The sequence below is a fragment of the Scyliorhinus canicula genome, chromosome 15 (genome assembly GCF_902713615.1).
Source record: "Scyliorhinus canicula chromosome 15, sScyCan1.1, whole genome shotgun sequence".
Classification (NCBI taxonomy): Eukaryota; Metazoa; Chordata; class Chondrichthyes; order Carcharhiniformes; family Scyliorhinidae; genus Scyliorhinus; species Scyliorhinus canicula.
Window position 1 is genome coordinate 137,778,683 of NC_052160.1, and position 14,990 is coordinate 137,793,672.

General features: G+C 55.5%; 1 protein-coding gene across 1 annotated transcript in view; it reads left to right on the plus strand.

Moving 5' to 3' along the window:
• The first annotated feature begins 2,910 nt into the window (after nucleotides 1-2,910).
• Nucleotides 2,911-14,990, plus strand: part of LOC119978316 (polymeric immunoglobulin receptor-like) — a 177,556-nt gene continuing 165,476 nt past the window's right edge. Inside the window, exons 1-2 of the mRNA XM_038819855.1 lie at nucleotides 2,911-3,013; nucleotides 14,145-14,471. Coding sequence (XP_038675783.1) covers nucleotides 2,974-3,013; nucleotides 14,145-14,471 — 367 coding nt within the window. The 5' untranslated portion in view covers nucleotides 2,911-2,973. The remainder of the gene's footprint in view (nucleotides 3,014-14,144; nucleotides 14,472-14,990) is intronic.

Sequence of the window (14,990 nt, forward strand, 5' to 3'; positions counted from 1 at the left end):
GTCTCCTTGTCTTCCCTAGGAAGTCCTCCTCAGGGACCTCGCTCCCGACCTGGTTGGCAGCCCCCGGGCCCATCCTGCTCCGGAAACACGCGCGGGCACACAAGTCGGACCCGTTTTTCGAAAGGGTCCTCTACTCCATGCTAACCCCCAGTACGTGTACGTGGAGTACCCCGACGGCCGACAAGACACGGTCTCCCTATGGGACCTGGCGCCCGCTGGATCCCCTCCCTCGCCCTCGACGCCAGCCCCACCTTCCCCCCCACCGGCGCACCTCACTGTCGCCCCCTGCCTTGGACAACCGGTTTTCCCACTGGCCCTGCCTGGAACCCCCCCCCCCCCCCCCCCCGCCCACGACTGCACTCTACAGACGCTCCCTTCCCTGGTCAGTCAACCTCCCCACCAGTGCCATCTAGAGGTCTGGATGCCGCTATGGGGACTGGATCCACGCTCCCGGAGTCACAAACGCCTGCACCTACTTTACACTGGTTTAGGTACAACAGTTATACAATTTTCCAAAATTCAGTACCCACCCCAGTTGGACTATATCCAATCCCTGTATCTGTCAATTTTATCTTCACCAATGAAGTTTATTTTAGGCAGCATGGTGACTGCGTGATCAGCTCATGATTTAGCCCCATCCTGTTCCCTGGCCTCTGTCATTTTCATATCCGTGCTCCTTTGCTCCCCCCTGTCCCATGTCGCTTATCTCAATCAGTCCCTGCCCAGCTGATTCTTCGTTCTGGGTGCAGGGTGTTGAAGCTGGTTCCTCTTTGTGCCATGGCCTGTCTGAGCGCAGGATGTTGGGCCACTGATAAGAAGTATTCACTGAGCTGACTGTGTTACTGCTGGCCACACTATTCCTGTCTAATTCTGCCTATCTTGAGAACTCGGTCACGTTAGCTTAAATCCCATCATACATCCCGCCCACTACTTATCAGCCAGAGTTTAAATGCCTGTCGCTGCTATGTTCTACAGGTTTAATGGTTAATAATGATTACTGGGGATACTTTCAATGATTAATCTCAATTCTTAACAAGTTAACTTATGTAGAATTATTCTAGTGTTATCCTAGCAATCCGGTTTTAAGGGGTCATACCTCAGGACACCCCCCTTCACTGCTGCTGCTGCTGGTGGAGCTGCTGGTGCTGCTGGTGGAGCAGCTGGTTCTGCTGCTGCTGCTGCTGGTTCTGCTGCTGCTGCTGCTGGTGGAGCTGCTGGTGCTGCTGGTGGAGCTGCTGTTTCTGCTGCTGGTGGAGCTGCTGCTTCTGCTGCTGCTGCTGCTGGTGGAGCTGCTGGTTCTGCTGCTGCTGCTGCTGGTGGAGCTGCTGGTTCTGCTGCTGCTGCTGGTGGAGCTGCTGGTTCTGCTGCTGCTGCTGGTGGAGCTGCTGTTTCTGCTGCTGGTGTTGGCAGAGCTGCTGCTTGTGTTCTGGTGCTGCTGCTGGAGCTGCTGGTGGAGCTGCTGGAGCTGCTGGTGGAGCTGCTGTTTCTGCTGCTGGTGTTGGCAGAGCTGCTGCTTGTGTTCTGGTGCTGCTGCTGGTGCTCCTGCTGGTGCTGCTGGTGGAGCTGCTGTTTCTGCTGCTGCTGTTGGCAGAGCTGCTGCTTCTGTTCTGGTTCTGCTGCTGGAGCTGCTGGTGGAGCTGGTGGAGCTGCTGGTTCTGCTGCTGGAGCTGCTGGTGCTGGCAGTGCTGCTGTTTGTGTTTTCAAATGGATTTTGTCAGTTCAGGTAAAATGACAGAGAATAGCACAAGGACTGCAAGATACCCAACCCTCATTGAGCAGGGATGAAACCTAAATATCCAATGAGGGCAGCACGGTAGCATTGTAGATAGCACAATCGCTTCACAGCTCCAGGGTCCCAGGTTCGATTCCTGCTTGGGTCACTGTCTGTGAGGAGTCTGCGCATCCTCCCAGTGTGTGCGTCGGTTTCCTCCGGGTGCTCCGGTTTCCTCCCACAGTCCAAAGATGTGCAGGTTAGGTGGATTGGCCATGATAAATTGCCCTTAGTGTCCAAAATTGCCCTTTGTGTTGGGTGGGGTTACTGGGTTATGGGGATAGGATGGAGTTGTTGACCTTGGGTAGGGTGCTCTTTCCAAGAGCCGGTGCAGACTCGATGGGCTGAATGGCCTCCTTCTGCACTGTAAATTCTATGAATGATGGAAAAATGTTACATGTCATAAAACGACATTCGCAAAATGGCAAAGGAAGTTTGTGAAAAAGTTTTAAATGCTTCCATGAGAAGGGAGACATGAGATGGTTTGGGGCAGAGTCAGAGAGAGAAACAGATTTATGTTGTAGAAACAAAGCTCAGGGGAGTCAGCGAAATGTTTATTTCAAAGTCAAAATTTAACTTCAAATTGAGTATAATCAGCTCCAATCAGGATTGTCTCTAACAGTGTGTTTTATATTACACAGTTACCAATGGATTTCCACAACCCATGTCTTACAAGTAGCAAACAAATCTGTAAAGTATCAATTTCTGACAACTATCATCGACTGTAAACTTAATAATAACAATAATCTTTATTTGGTTAGGTTCGCATACCCTCAGTCTAGTTCCTCTTTACACACCCTGGATACCAATTCACAGATTCCCATCCCTCGAATTTTAAAGGATGTGTTTAAATGAATTTCCTGTGTAAAGCACCAAGAGGGTTATTTATTTTATTAATACAAATTACAGCAAAAAGCAAAACAACCAGATGTCCAAATTGAAAATATATTTTCAAAGAGAATATCTTTACTAAATATCGTAATGTGAGAATGGTCGGCGAACAAGAGATCATTTCCTCAAGTTGCAACCATTGGCATTTACACAAACTATGTTGTGAAGCAGTGTGATTGGTCAACTTCTCTTATCCTGTACGTGTTAGGCAGATATTTCTAGTTCGAGGAGGAAGGAAATGCTTCATCACAGATCTTTTGAACGATACAGAGACTCTTGTACTGAAACCTGTGGAAACCGTCACTGGGAGCATGGTTTTTACTGCATTGCTGTTCCTCACTTTGATATCAAGTAAGATTTTAAAATACTATATTTGGAATAACAGCTCACGTTTATGTCTGAGAACAATGGCACGACAATCCTATTTAAAAAATTCAGTTCGGGGATGTGGCGTCTCTGGTTTTGCCAGCATTTATGGCCCATCCCTCGTTGCCCTTCAGAAGGTGGCGGTGAGTTGCCTTCTTGAACCACAGCGAGACTTTGAGGTGTAGGTACACCCACTGTGCTGTTAGGGAGAGAGTTCCAGGGTGTTGCCCCAGCGACAGTGAAGGAACGGCGATCTATTTCCTAGTCAGGGTGGTGAGTGACTTGGAGGGGAACCTCCAGGTGGTGGGGTTCCCAGGTATCTGCTGCTTTTGTCCTTCTAGATGGTAGTGGTTGTGGGTTTGGAAGGTGCTGTGGAAGGAACCTTGGTGAGTTACTATGGTGCATCTTGTAGATGGGACACACGGCTGCCACTGTTCGGTGGTCGAGGGTTTGAATGTTTGTGGAAAGGCGAGTAATCAAGCGGGCTGCTTTGTCCTGAATGGGTGTCCAGCTTCTTGAGTATTGTTGGAGCTGCACTCATCCAGGCAAGTGGAGAATATTCCATTGCACTCCTGACTTGTGTCTAGTAGATGGTGGACAGGTTTTGGGGGTAGGAGGTGTGTTCTTCGCCTGAGGATTCCTGTATTGTAGCTTCACCAGGTTGACACCTCATTGTTCAGTATTCCTGATGTTGCTCCTGGCATGCTCTCCTGCACTCTTCATTAAACCAGGGTTGATCCCCTGGCTGAGTGGTAATGGTAGAGTGGAGGATATGCCGGGCCATGAGGTTGCAGATTGTGGTTGAGTACAATACTGCTGCTGATGATGACCCACAGCGCCATATGGATGCCCAGTGTTGAGTTGCTGGATCTGTTCAAAGTCTACCCCAGTTTCCTTGGCCATGTTTAGTCTGAAGCCATACGGACTTCATGGGGTCCAGAGTCGATGTTGAGGACTCCCAGGGCAAGTCCCTCCCGACTGTTACCCACTGTGCCTCCACCTTGCTGGTGAGACAGGACATAGCCAGGAATGGTGATGTCTGGGACGTTATCTGTAAGGTATGATTCTGTGAGTATGTCAGGCTGTTGCATAACTAGTCTGTGAGATAGCTCTCCCAACTTTGGCACAAGCCCCCAGATGTTAGTAAGGAGGACTTTGCAGGGTTGGCAGGGCTGGGTTTGCCATTGTTGTGTCCGGGGCATTGTCGTGTCCGGGGCATTGCCGTGTCCGGGGCATTGCCGTGTCCGGGGCATTGTCGTGTCCGGGGCATTGCCGTGTCCGGGGCATTGCCGTGTCCGGGGCATTGTCGTTTCCGGGGCATTGTCGTGTTTTTCTAGCGGTTGGATATCACTGAGTGGGGATGGGCCATTTCAGAGGGCGTTTAAACGTCAACCATATTGGGTCTAGAGACACATGTGGGCCAGACCAGGTCAGGATGGTAGATGCAGATTTCCTTCCCTAAAGGGCATTAGTGAACCAGGTGGGTTTTTAACAACAATTGACAACGGTTTCATGGTCATCATTAGATTTTTAATTCCAGAAATTTAACTGAATTTAAATCCCACCACCTGCCGTTGTGGGATTCGAACCCAGCTCCCCAGATCATTGTCCTGGGTCTCTGGATTACACATCCAGCGACAATACCACTACACCACTGCCTCCGCACAGGGGTAAAGAAACACAGACTCTGGGCCAAAGGAGGGAAGGTTGGAGGGGTTGACCAAAAGCTCCGTCAAAGGGGTGGGTTTTAAAGAGGATCCTAAATGGGGAGAGGGAGTTGGCGAGGAGGAGGGGTTTAGCGATGGAGATTCAAAACTTTCGATCTGATTGAAAACTCAGCCATTAACAGAGGGCAAAGGGAGGAACCGATGCACTTGTTTTGGAGGATTGGAGAGTTCCCTCAGGGAGGGGGATAATGGAATATTGGAGGATATTACAGGAATGAGAACAGATGACAACAATTTGCAAGATCTAGAGGTCCACATGGTACTGAAGCCTGCCACCCAGGGACAGCAGCAGGAATAGAATCCATCATATGTTCCATATCTGAAGTAAAGAAAAGGGAGGAGGGTGGGGACTAGGACAGTGGGGATAGTACTTTCTGAGGGCAGATCAGTTACAATGATGGGCTGTGTAGTTTCCTTCTGTCTTGTGAAATCCTGTGGTTCCCTCATGGAAATTGAATATCATCTCAGGATACTGATTAAACCCATTACTTCCCAACATGTTGAGACATTTTCATGTTGCAGAAATCCTTGCCTGCACCCTCAGCTATCTTTCCCTGCCATACTATCTACTGAATAAGGTAACACCCTCATTTCTGACCAATTATCATCATTTCGGAATATACTTTACCTCTTTGATTGAGGAAATGTGGCTGTGTTTCACAAAGGATAAAAGATGTGGTGACAAACTTCTGGAGCCTAAAGAAATTTCTTGATTCGTCCAGAATTTTGCTTCACATGAGCCAAGTCTTGATCTTTAAACAATGTTTATCAGGTTGGGAAGGGTAAAGAGGTCGCAGTCCGTTGTTGAGATTCTATAATAGAGGCCATTCCTTCTGCTTGTGATAACACAACGGAAGAAAGGATAATAATCAAAAAGCAGAACACATTATTATTTTAAGAGAATGCAGGTTTAACGTGGATAGGCCTGGGCCCATTGCTCAGTGCCTGGGAGAGATGTACCTGCAGAATGTGCTTCTCTCTCTGTGCCACATCCTGCAGCAATGGCAGCTGCCCCACAACACATCCAGTCACCAAATGTATCACAATGCCAAGGTGGCAGCTTCCTGGGTGGTAGCAGCTGTCAGGATTGGCTCATTCCTGAAGGAGCAGGCCCAATTCTTCACACGCACACATACAAGCACACTCACACATACTCTCCCTCTCACTCCCGAACAGACACACTGGCCGGGATTCCCCGGCCCTGCGCCGGGTCGGAGAATCCCCGGGGGGAGGCGCGAATCCCGACCCACCGCCCCGACGCTGGCTGCCCTATTCTCCGGCGCCGTTTTTCAGGGGCCGGCGGGATTCCCGCCACGCCGGTCAGGGGGCCATTGACAGGGCCCCTCCCCCAGTGATTCTCTGGGCCCCGATGGGCCAGGTGGCCATAAAGTTTTGCCCAGTCCTGCCGGCGTGAATTACTCACCTCACGCATAGCGGGACCTGGCAGGTAAGTGTGCGGGGGCGGTTCTGGGGGCAGGGTGGTTCCGACCCCAGGGGAGGGCCCCCACGATGGCCTGGCCCGCGATCGGGGCCTACCGATCTGCGGGCAGGCTGGTTCCGTGGGGGTCTTCTTTCCTCCGGGCCCCTGTCAGGCTCCGCCATATTGCCCGGGGGCCGGCACGGAGAAGGGAATCCCCGCGCATGCGCGGAAATACGCCAGCCATTCTGCGCATGCACAAACTCCGGCTGGAGCTGTGGGGCGACTCCGGTGGCAGCCTAGCCCCCCAGAAAGGTGAGGATTTCTCACTTTCGGAGTTGTTGGTGCCAGTTTTCCCGCCGGTGTGGGGACATAGCCCCATTTTCAGAGAATCCCGCCCACTGACTCTCTCACTCCCATTAACACACACACACAATCTCACTGCCTCACACACACACACATCTCTCATGTGCACACACTTTCTTTCTCACACACACCACACACACTCACTGGCTCACTTCCACACAAACACAAAGGGTAGGATTCTACGTCCGTGGGATCCTCCGCTTCGCCGGCAGCTCCCTCACGCCCCCGTGATGTTCCCATAGCGTGGGGGGTGTCCACAACGGGAAACCCCATTGGCCGGCTGCCGGGACGGAGAATCCCGCACAAACTCTCACTTCCTGACACACACACACACACTCTCACTTCCTGACACACACACACACACTCTCACTTCCTGACACACACACACACACTCTCACTTCCTGACACACACACACACACTCTCACTTCCTGACACACACACACACACTCTCACTTCCTGACACACACACACACACTCTCATTTCCTGACACACACACTCTCACACACGCACCCTCCCACTTCCTCACACACACACACACTCTCACTTCCTGACACACACGCACACACTCTCACTTCCTGACACACACACACACACTCTCACACACACACACTCTCACTTCCTGACACACACACACACACACTCTCACTTCCTGACACACACACACACACACTCTCACTTCCTCACACACACACACACACTCTCACTTCCTGACACACACACACACACTCTCACACACGCACCCTCCCACTTCCTGACACACACATACACACTCTCACTTCCTGACACACACACACACACTCTCACTTCCTGACACACACACACACACTCTCACACACGCACCCTCCCACTTCCTCACACACACACACACACTCTCACTTCCTGACACACACACACACACTCTCACTTCCTGACACACACACACACTCTCACTTCCTGACACACACACACACACTCTCACTTCCTCACACACACACACACACACACTCTCACACACGCACCCTCCCACTTCCTGACACACACACATACACACACACACACACCATCATCATCCTCTTCCTCCCACACTCCAACCTCCATTCCGAGTGATGCACGATCAATTGTACAAAGACTCAGATTGGGTACAACTGTGGCTTTATTGCAGTCAGATGCGTGGCCTCCTACAGCAGCTGGCGAAATGGCAGCTGCATAGAGGACACACATATTTATACTCCTCTTCCTGGGCGGAGCCAGCAGGCAGGGGCTACCGGCAAACCTGTAATACAGGTCCTACCTTACATCCCCTAATACAGGTGTAACTGTGGTTCACCACACCGAGGCCTTGCAATGAGCCTCTCCTCCCCTGCATCTCACAATCTGTGTCTCCTCCCCGGGGCCTCCTCACTCTGCTCCCCATTCCCGTTTGGAGGTGCCGGAGTGGTATTCCGGTGTGCTCCAGCATTATCACACCATTAACAGAAGAGGAAGATGATAAGGCAGTTGTGGGATTCTTGAATTTTAAATAGGAGTATTAAATACAAAGTGTGAGGAGTTATGTTAACCCTTCACTACTCACTGGTTAGGTCACTGGTTAGGTACTGTGTTCAACTCTGGGCAACACACTTGAGGGAGGAGGTCAAGCCCCTGGCGAGGGCACAGGGCAGATTTACCAGGATGATACCAGGGATGTGGCAGTTTGGTTATGTGGGCAGATTGGAGAAATTGGGATTATTGTCCTTAGAGCAGAAAAGATTAAAGGGAAATTTAATAAATGTATTGAAATTGAGGAAGGGTCTTAAGCAGCAGGTGGAGAGTAATTATTTCCTCTGGCTGGTGGATTGGTAACAAGAGATCATAGAGTTAAAATAGTTGGGAGAAAAACCAGTGGATAAATGAGAAGTTATTTCACACATTAGGCTGTTATTATCTGGAATACACCAACTGGAATAGTCATGGAATAAGATTCATAATTCATAAGATATAAGAACAGAATTAGGCTATTTGGCCCATCGAGTCTGCTCCACCATTCTATCATGGCTGTCATGTCCCTCATCTGCTACCTACAATGTTACAGACCAAGAGCGAGATTGCAGAATCAGCCGGAGCATCTCCTCCCTGGAACACACGACCTCAGGGCCGGAGTGGGGAATTTACCCTCCCGAGCCCAACACCCTCAATGTGATCGTGGCTGATCCCATCCTGGCCTCAATTCCACCGTCCTGCCTGTTCTCCATAACCCTTTGATGTGACCATCAATTCACACAAAACCAGGAGTAGAGGTAAACTGTGGTTTTAATCAACTAGAACAGTGCCTGCCTGCAACTGGTCTGCTACTGAGAGCCGCTTACAGAGCTACTGCTCTTTATACCTCCACTCAGGGGGTGGAGCCCCACAGGCCCCAACATGCTACATTATAGGTAATACCTTACAATGGTCCATAGGTGGAGCCCAAATGGGCAACAGCATAATACAGATAAGCACATGGTGAATTGTTCCTGCAATACATTCACCACACCCTTCAAACCCTTACCAATTAAAAATCTGTCTAACTCCTCCTTAAATTTACTCCAGTCTCTGCATCCACCGCACTCTGGGGTAGCGAATTCCACAGATTCACAACCCTTTGGGAGAAGTAGGGTGGAATTCTCCCCCCCCCCCCCCTCCCGCCATGTCGCCACGGCACCCGCACGCGATTCTCCCACCCCCCCCAAACCGGCATGGCGAGATTCACGGCTGGCCGCTGGGAGAATCGGCGCTCACCGTTTGTAGCGGGCGAGCGGCGATTCTCCGGCCCGGATGGGCCGAGCGGCTGCCCCAACATGACAGGTTCCCGCCGCCGCCGTCCTCACATGGTCGCTGCCGGCGGGAACAGCGCGGGAACACTGGGGGGGGCAGCCTGTGGGAGGGGGGGGAGCCTCGAAAGGGGTCTGGCCCGCGATCGGTACCCACCAATCGGCGCGCCAGCCTCTCTGAAGGAGGACATCCTTTCCTCTGCCGCCCCGCAAGATCCATCCGACATCTTCTTGCGGGGTAGACGCGGGGAGGCTGGCACTCCCACATGCGCGGGTGACGTAATTTGCACGGCGCAGCCGCGTCATTTATGCGTGCAGGGCCTTGGCGTCACGTAAATGACGCGGTGCTGCTCCTCGCCCCCCGGGAGCGGGAGAATAGGGGGCTGGGAGCGGCCTCCAACGCCGGAGTGAAACACTCTCCTTTTCACTCCGACGTCAGGATTTAGTCTCCCGATGGGAGAATTGCATCCTTCGTTTTTCCTCAAATCTGTTTTAAATTTGTTACCTCTTATTCTAAGATTATGACCTCTCGATTTTAAATGCCCCACAAGAGGAAGCATCAGCTCCACGTCTACTTTATCCAGACCGTTTATCATCTTGTCTACCTCAATTAGATCTCCCCTCATTCTTCTAAACTCTGGAGAGTATCGGCCTAAACTGTTCAATCTCTCCCCATACGACAAATCCCTCATCTCTGGAATCAATCGAGTGAACCTCCTCTCAACTGCCTCCAATCCCACTACATTTCTCCTCAAATATGGGGCGAAATTCTCTGCAGACCATCGTAACGCCGATTTCCGGCGAGCAAAATTGGAGTAGATGACTCCGGCGTCCGGGCCTTCTTTTAGGCGGCTATTCTCCGTTCCCGGAGGGGCCAGCATCGGACTGACGCGATACGCGTCAGTTTCACCAGCTGCGGAAGTGGTGAGACCCGGCGTTTTTTTGGGGGGGGGGGAGGAGGAGAGAGACAGACCCGGCATTTGGGGGGGGGGGAGGAGAGAGACAGACCCGGCATTTGGGGGGGGGGGTTCCGGCATTTGAGGGGGGGGGTTGCGGCATCGGGGGGGGTTGTGGCATCGGGGGGGGGGTTGCGGCATCGGGGGGGGGTTGCGGCATCGGGGGGGGGTTGCGGCATCGGGGGGGGGGGTGGGGCATCGGGGGGGGTTGGGGCATCGGGGGGGGGTTGCGGCATCGGGGGGGGTTGCGGCATCGGGGGGTGTTGCAGCATCGGGGGGGGGTTGCGGCATCGGGGGGGGTTGCGGCATGGGGGGGGGTTTGGGTGCAGCGGCGTGCAGAGAGGGGGGGCGACGGATGCCCGGGGCCAACGCACCATCGCCCCCCCCTCTGTACGCCGCTGCCCCCTACCCCAACCACCCCCCCCTCACCACCCCTACCTCCCTCCAACGCCCCTACCCCCCACCCCCCACCCCCCAGTAACGCCGCACCCCCCCCCCCACTAACGGAGGAAGGAAGGGGGGGAGGAGGAAGGAAGGGGGAGGAGGAAGGGGGGGGAGGAAGGAAGGGGGGAGGAGGAAGGAAGGGGGGGAGGAGGAAGGAAGGTGGGAGGAGGAAGGAAGGGGGGAGGAGGAAGGAAGGGGGGGAGGAAGGAAGGGGGAGGAGGGGGGGGAGGAGGAGGAGAGGGGGGGGTTGGGTACTGGCCTTCAGAGGGAGGGGGGGTGTGGGTACCGGCCTTCAGAGGAGGGGGACGGGGTCGTGGGTACCGGCGTTGGGGGGGGGATGGGGACACGGCGTTGAGAAGGGGGGGGACCCGGCGTTGAGGGTGGGGGGTTGCGGCGTTGCGAGAGATGGGGGTGCGGCGTTGGAGGGGGTAGGGGTGGTGGGGAGGGGGGTTGGGGAGGGGGGTAGGGGTGGTGGGGAGGGGGGTAGGGGTGGTGGGGAGGGGGGTAGGGGGGGGGGAGGGGGGTTGGGGAGGGGGGTAGGGGTGGTGGGAGGGGGTAAGGGTGGTGGGGAGGGGGGGGGTAGAGGTGGTGGGGAGGGGGTACGGGTGGTGGGGAGGGGGGTAGGGGCGTTGGAGGGAGGTAGGGGTGGTGAGGGGGGGTGGTTGGGGTAGGGGGCAGCGGCGTACAGAGGAGGGGGCAGCGGCATACAGAGGGGGGGGGGACGGTGCGTTGGCCCCGGGCATCCGTCGCCCCCCCTCTCTGCACGCCGCTGCCCCCAAACCCCCCCCCATTGCCGCACCCCCCCCCCGATGCCGCAACCCCCCCCCGATGCCGCAACCCCCCCCGATGCCGCAACCCCCCCCGATGCCGCAACCCCCCCCCGATGCCGCAACCCCCCCCGATGCCGCAACCCCCCCCCGATGCCGCAACCCCCCCCCGATGCCGCAACCCCCCCCCGATGCCGCAACCCCCCCCCCCCATCATCAATGGTTGACGCCGTTTTAAAGGTACTGTGATTTACGCCGACGTGACCCGTGGCCACGTCGGCGGGACTTCGGCCCATCCGGGGCGGAGATTTGTGGAAACAAAAATATAATGACATCCCACCGGCGCCAGCTGTTTTCAGAGGCTGCCGGCGGGATTTGCACAGCGCCGGTTTTTGGCCGGTCAGAGAATTAAAAACCCTGCGGGAGCGGGATTAACGCCGCTGCCGGCCGATTCTCCGACCCTGCGTGGGGTCGGAGAATTTCGCCCAAGGGGACCAAATACTCCAATACTCCAAGCAGCACAATACTCCAAGCAGCACAATACTCCAAGCAGCACAATACTCCAAGCAGCACAATACTCCAAGCAGCACAATACTCCAATACTCCAAGCAGCACAATACTCCAATACTCCAAGCAGCACAATACTCCAATACTCCAAGCAGCACAATAGTCCAGGTGCAGTCTTACTAATGCTTCCAAAAGGCAGATGGACAAAAATTTGAAGGGGACCAATGTGCAGGGTTTCGGGGGGGGGGGGGGGGGGGGTGGTGTGCTGGGGGGTGGGATTAAATTGGACAATAAATTTTCCAGGAGCTGGCACAGACATGACGGGCCGAATGGCCTCCTTCTCTGCTTTAAGGTTCTTGATTCCAGTCCCACTCAGGGGGCGAAATGCTCCGCGGACCGACGTGACGCCCATTTCCCGCGGGAAAAAGCGGTGCGCATGACTCCGGCGTCCGGGCCTTCTTTTCAGCTGGCAATCTCCGTTCCCGGAAGGGCCAGCAGCGGACTGACGGGGGGTTCCGGCAATGGGGGGGGGGGGGGGGTTTCCGGCATGGGGGGGGGGGTTCCGGCATTGGGGGGGGGGTTCCGGCATTGGGGGGGTGTTCCGGCATTGGGGGGGGGTCCGGCACTGGGGGGGGGGGGTTTCGGCATTGTGGGGGGGGGGGGTTCCGGCATTGGGGGGGGGGGTTCCGGCATTGGGGGGGGGGGGGTTCCGGCATTGGGGGGGGGGTTCCGGCATGGGGGGGGGGTTGCGGGCAGCGGCGTGCAGAGAGGGGGGGCGACGGATGCCCGGGGCCAACGCACCGTCGCCCCCCCCCCTCTGTACGCCGCTGCCCCCTACCCCAACACCCCCTCACCACCCCTACCTCCCTCCCCACCCCTACCTCCCTCCCCACCCCTACCTCCCTCCCCACCACTACCCCCCTCCCCACCACTCCTACCCCCCTCCAACGCCGCCCCCCCATCTCTCGCAACGCCGCAACCCCCCCCCCCCTCAACGCCGGGTCCCCCCCCCCCTCAACGCCGGGTCCCCCCCCCCTCAACTGCCTGGTACCCCCCCCCCTCAATGCCGGTACCCCCCCCCCTCAGCGCCTGGTACCCCCCCCCTCAACGCCGGTACCCCCCCCCCCAACGCCGGTACCCACACCCCCCCCCCTCTGAAGGCCGGTACCCACACCACCCCCCTCTCTCTCCTCCTCCCCCCCTTCCTTCCTCCCCCCCTTCCTTCCTCCCCCCCCCTTCCTCCTCCCCCCCCCCTTCCTTCCTCCGTTAGTGGGGGGGGGTGCGGCGTTGGAGGGGGGTAGGGGTGGTGGGGAGGGGGGTAGGGGTGGTGGGGAGGGGGGTAGGGGCGTTGGAGGGAGGTAGGGGTGGTGAGGGGGGGTGGTTGGGGTAGGGGGCAGCGGCGTACAGAGGGGGGGGCGACGGTGCGTTGGCCCAGGGCATCCGTAGCCCCCCCTCTCTGCACGCCGCTGCCCCCAAACCCCCCCCCGATGCCGCAACCCACCCCCCGATGCCGCAACCCACCCCCCCCATGCCCCCCCGATGCCGCAACCCACCCCCCGATGCCACAACCCCCCCATGCCCCCCCGATGCCGCAACCCACCCCCCGATGCCGCAACCCACCCCCCCATGCCCCCCCCGATGCCGCAACCCACCCCCCGATGCCGCAACCCACCCCCCCATGCCCCCCCCCGATGCCACAACCCACCCCCGATGCCGCAACCCCCCCCCCGATGCCGCAACCCCCCCCCCCCCGATGCCGCAACCCCCCCCCCGTACACTGAACGGCGTCAACCATCATCAATGGATGACGCCGTTTTAAAGCAACTGTGATTTTCGCCGACGTGACCCGTGGCCACGTCGGCGGGACTTCGGCCCATCCGGGCCGGAGATTTGTGGACACTAAAAAAAAAATGAAATCCCGCCGGCGCCAGCTGTTTTCAGAGGCTGCCGGCGGGATTTGCACAACGCCGGTTTTTGGCCGGTCAGAGATTTAAAAACCCTGCGGGAGCGGGATTAACGCCGCTGCCCGCCGATTCTCCGACCCTGCGTGGGGTCGGAGAATCCCGCCCCGGATTTGTGTGTCTCCCCTTGTGAAAGGATTGTCTAAAATTGATTGTTGGGATATTTCCAGCTTTCCTAAAACTTAATGTTTCCCCCAACAGCTTCACAGACACAGACGGCTTCGATAGTGATGAAAGCTGCAGTGGGAGAAACCATCACAGTGGGATGTCCACAGGCAGAAAGGTACAAAAGAAACTATGTTATCTGGTGGTGCAAGGCAACTTCGGGAACTCGGTGCGATCATATATCGAGCATTGGACAGAAAGTCAGAAACGATTATCGAGGAACATCGATTGCTGATACCAATGGCAGGATTTCAGTAACCATACGACACCTTGAAGAGAAAGATACAGGAACATACTGGTGTGGGGCACTTGATAATGGTGTAATCCATACTTTAGATGTTATATTGCTGAAGGTTTTCACAGGTAAGAATATTTCAGAAGATTAATTCTAGCGTTGATAATGTGGTTGGGCTGCAGTAACACTGCTGCTGTGTGAGCTCAGACTATGAAAGGATTATCACAGCTCCTTATGTGCAAGTAAAGACCCCCCCCCCCATCCTCCTATTTCTCTCCATTTCCATTAACCTCTCTAAACATATTTCCCCCTTACACATCGACAAACCTAACATCATATTCCACCCAAACCTGTTTTTTAAAATTATTTTACGGTATGTTGGCGTCGCTGACTAGACCAGCATTTCTATCCCTAGAAAATGAGCACGATAAAGGTGCTGGAAAAAGCATCGACCGACCAGAGTGACCAAATGGTCGCCCTGGAGGCTGAACTGAAGAGGTCGCTGGCGACCCAGGGGAGCCGGATGGGGAAGGTCGAGGACCAAGAAAATCAGTCGAGGTGACAGAACATTCGAATAGTGGACCTGCCGGAGGGAATCGAGGGCAGGGACCCGACCGACTACATGTCCCAAATTCTGATTAAAGCCA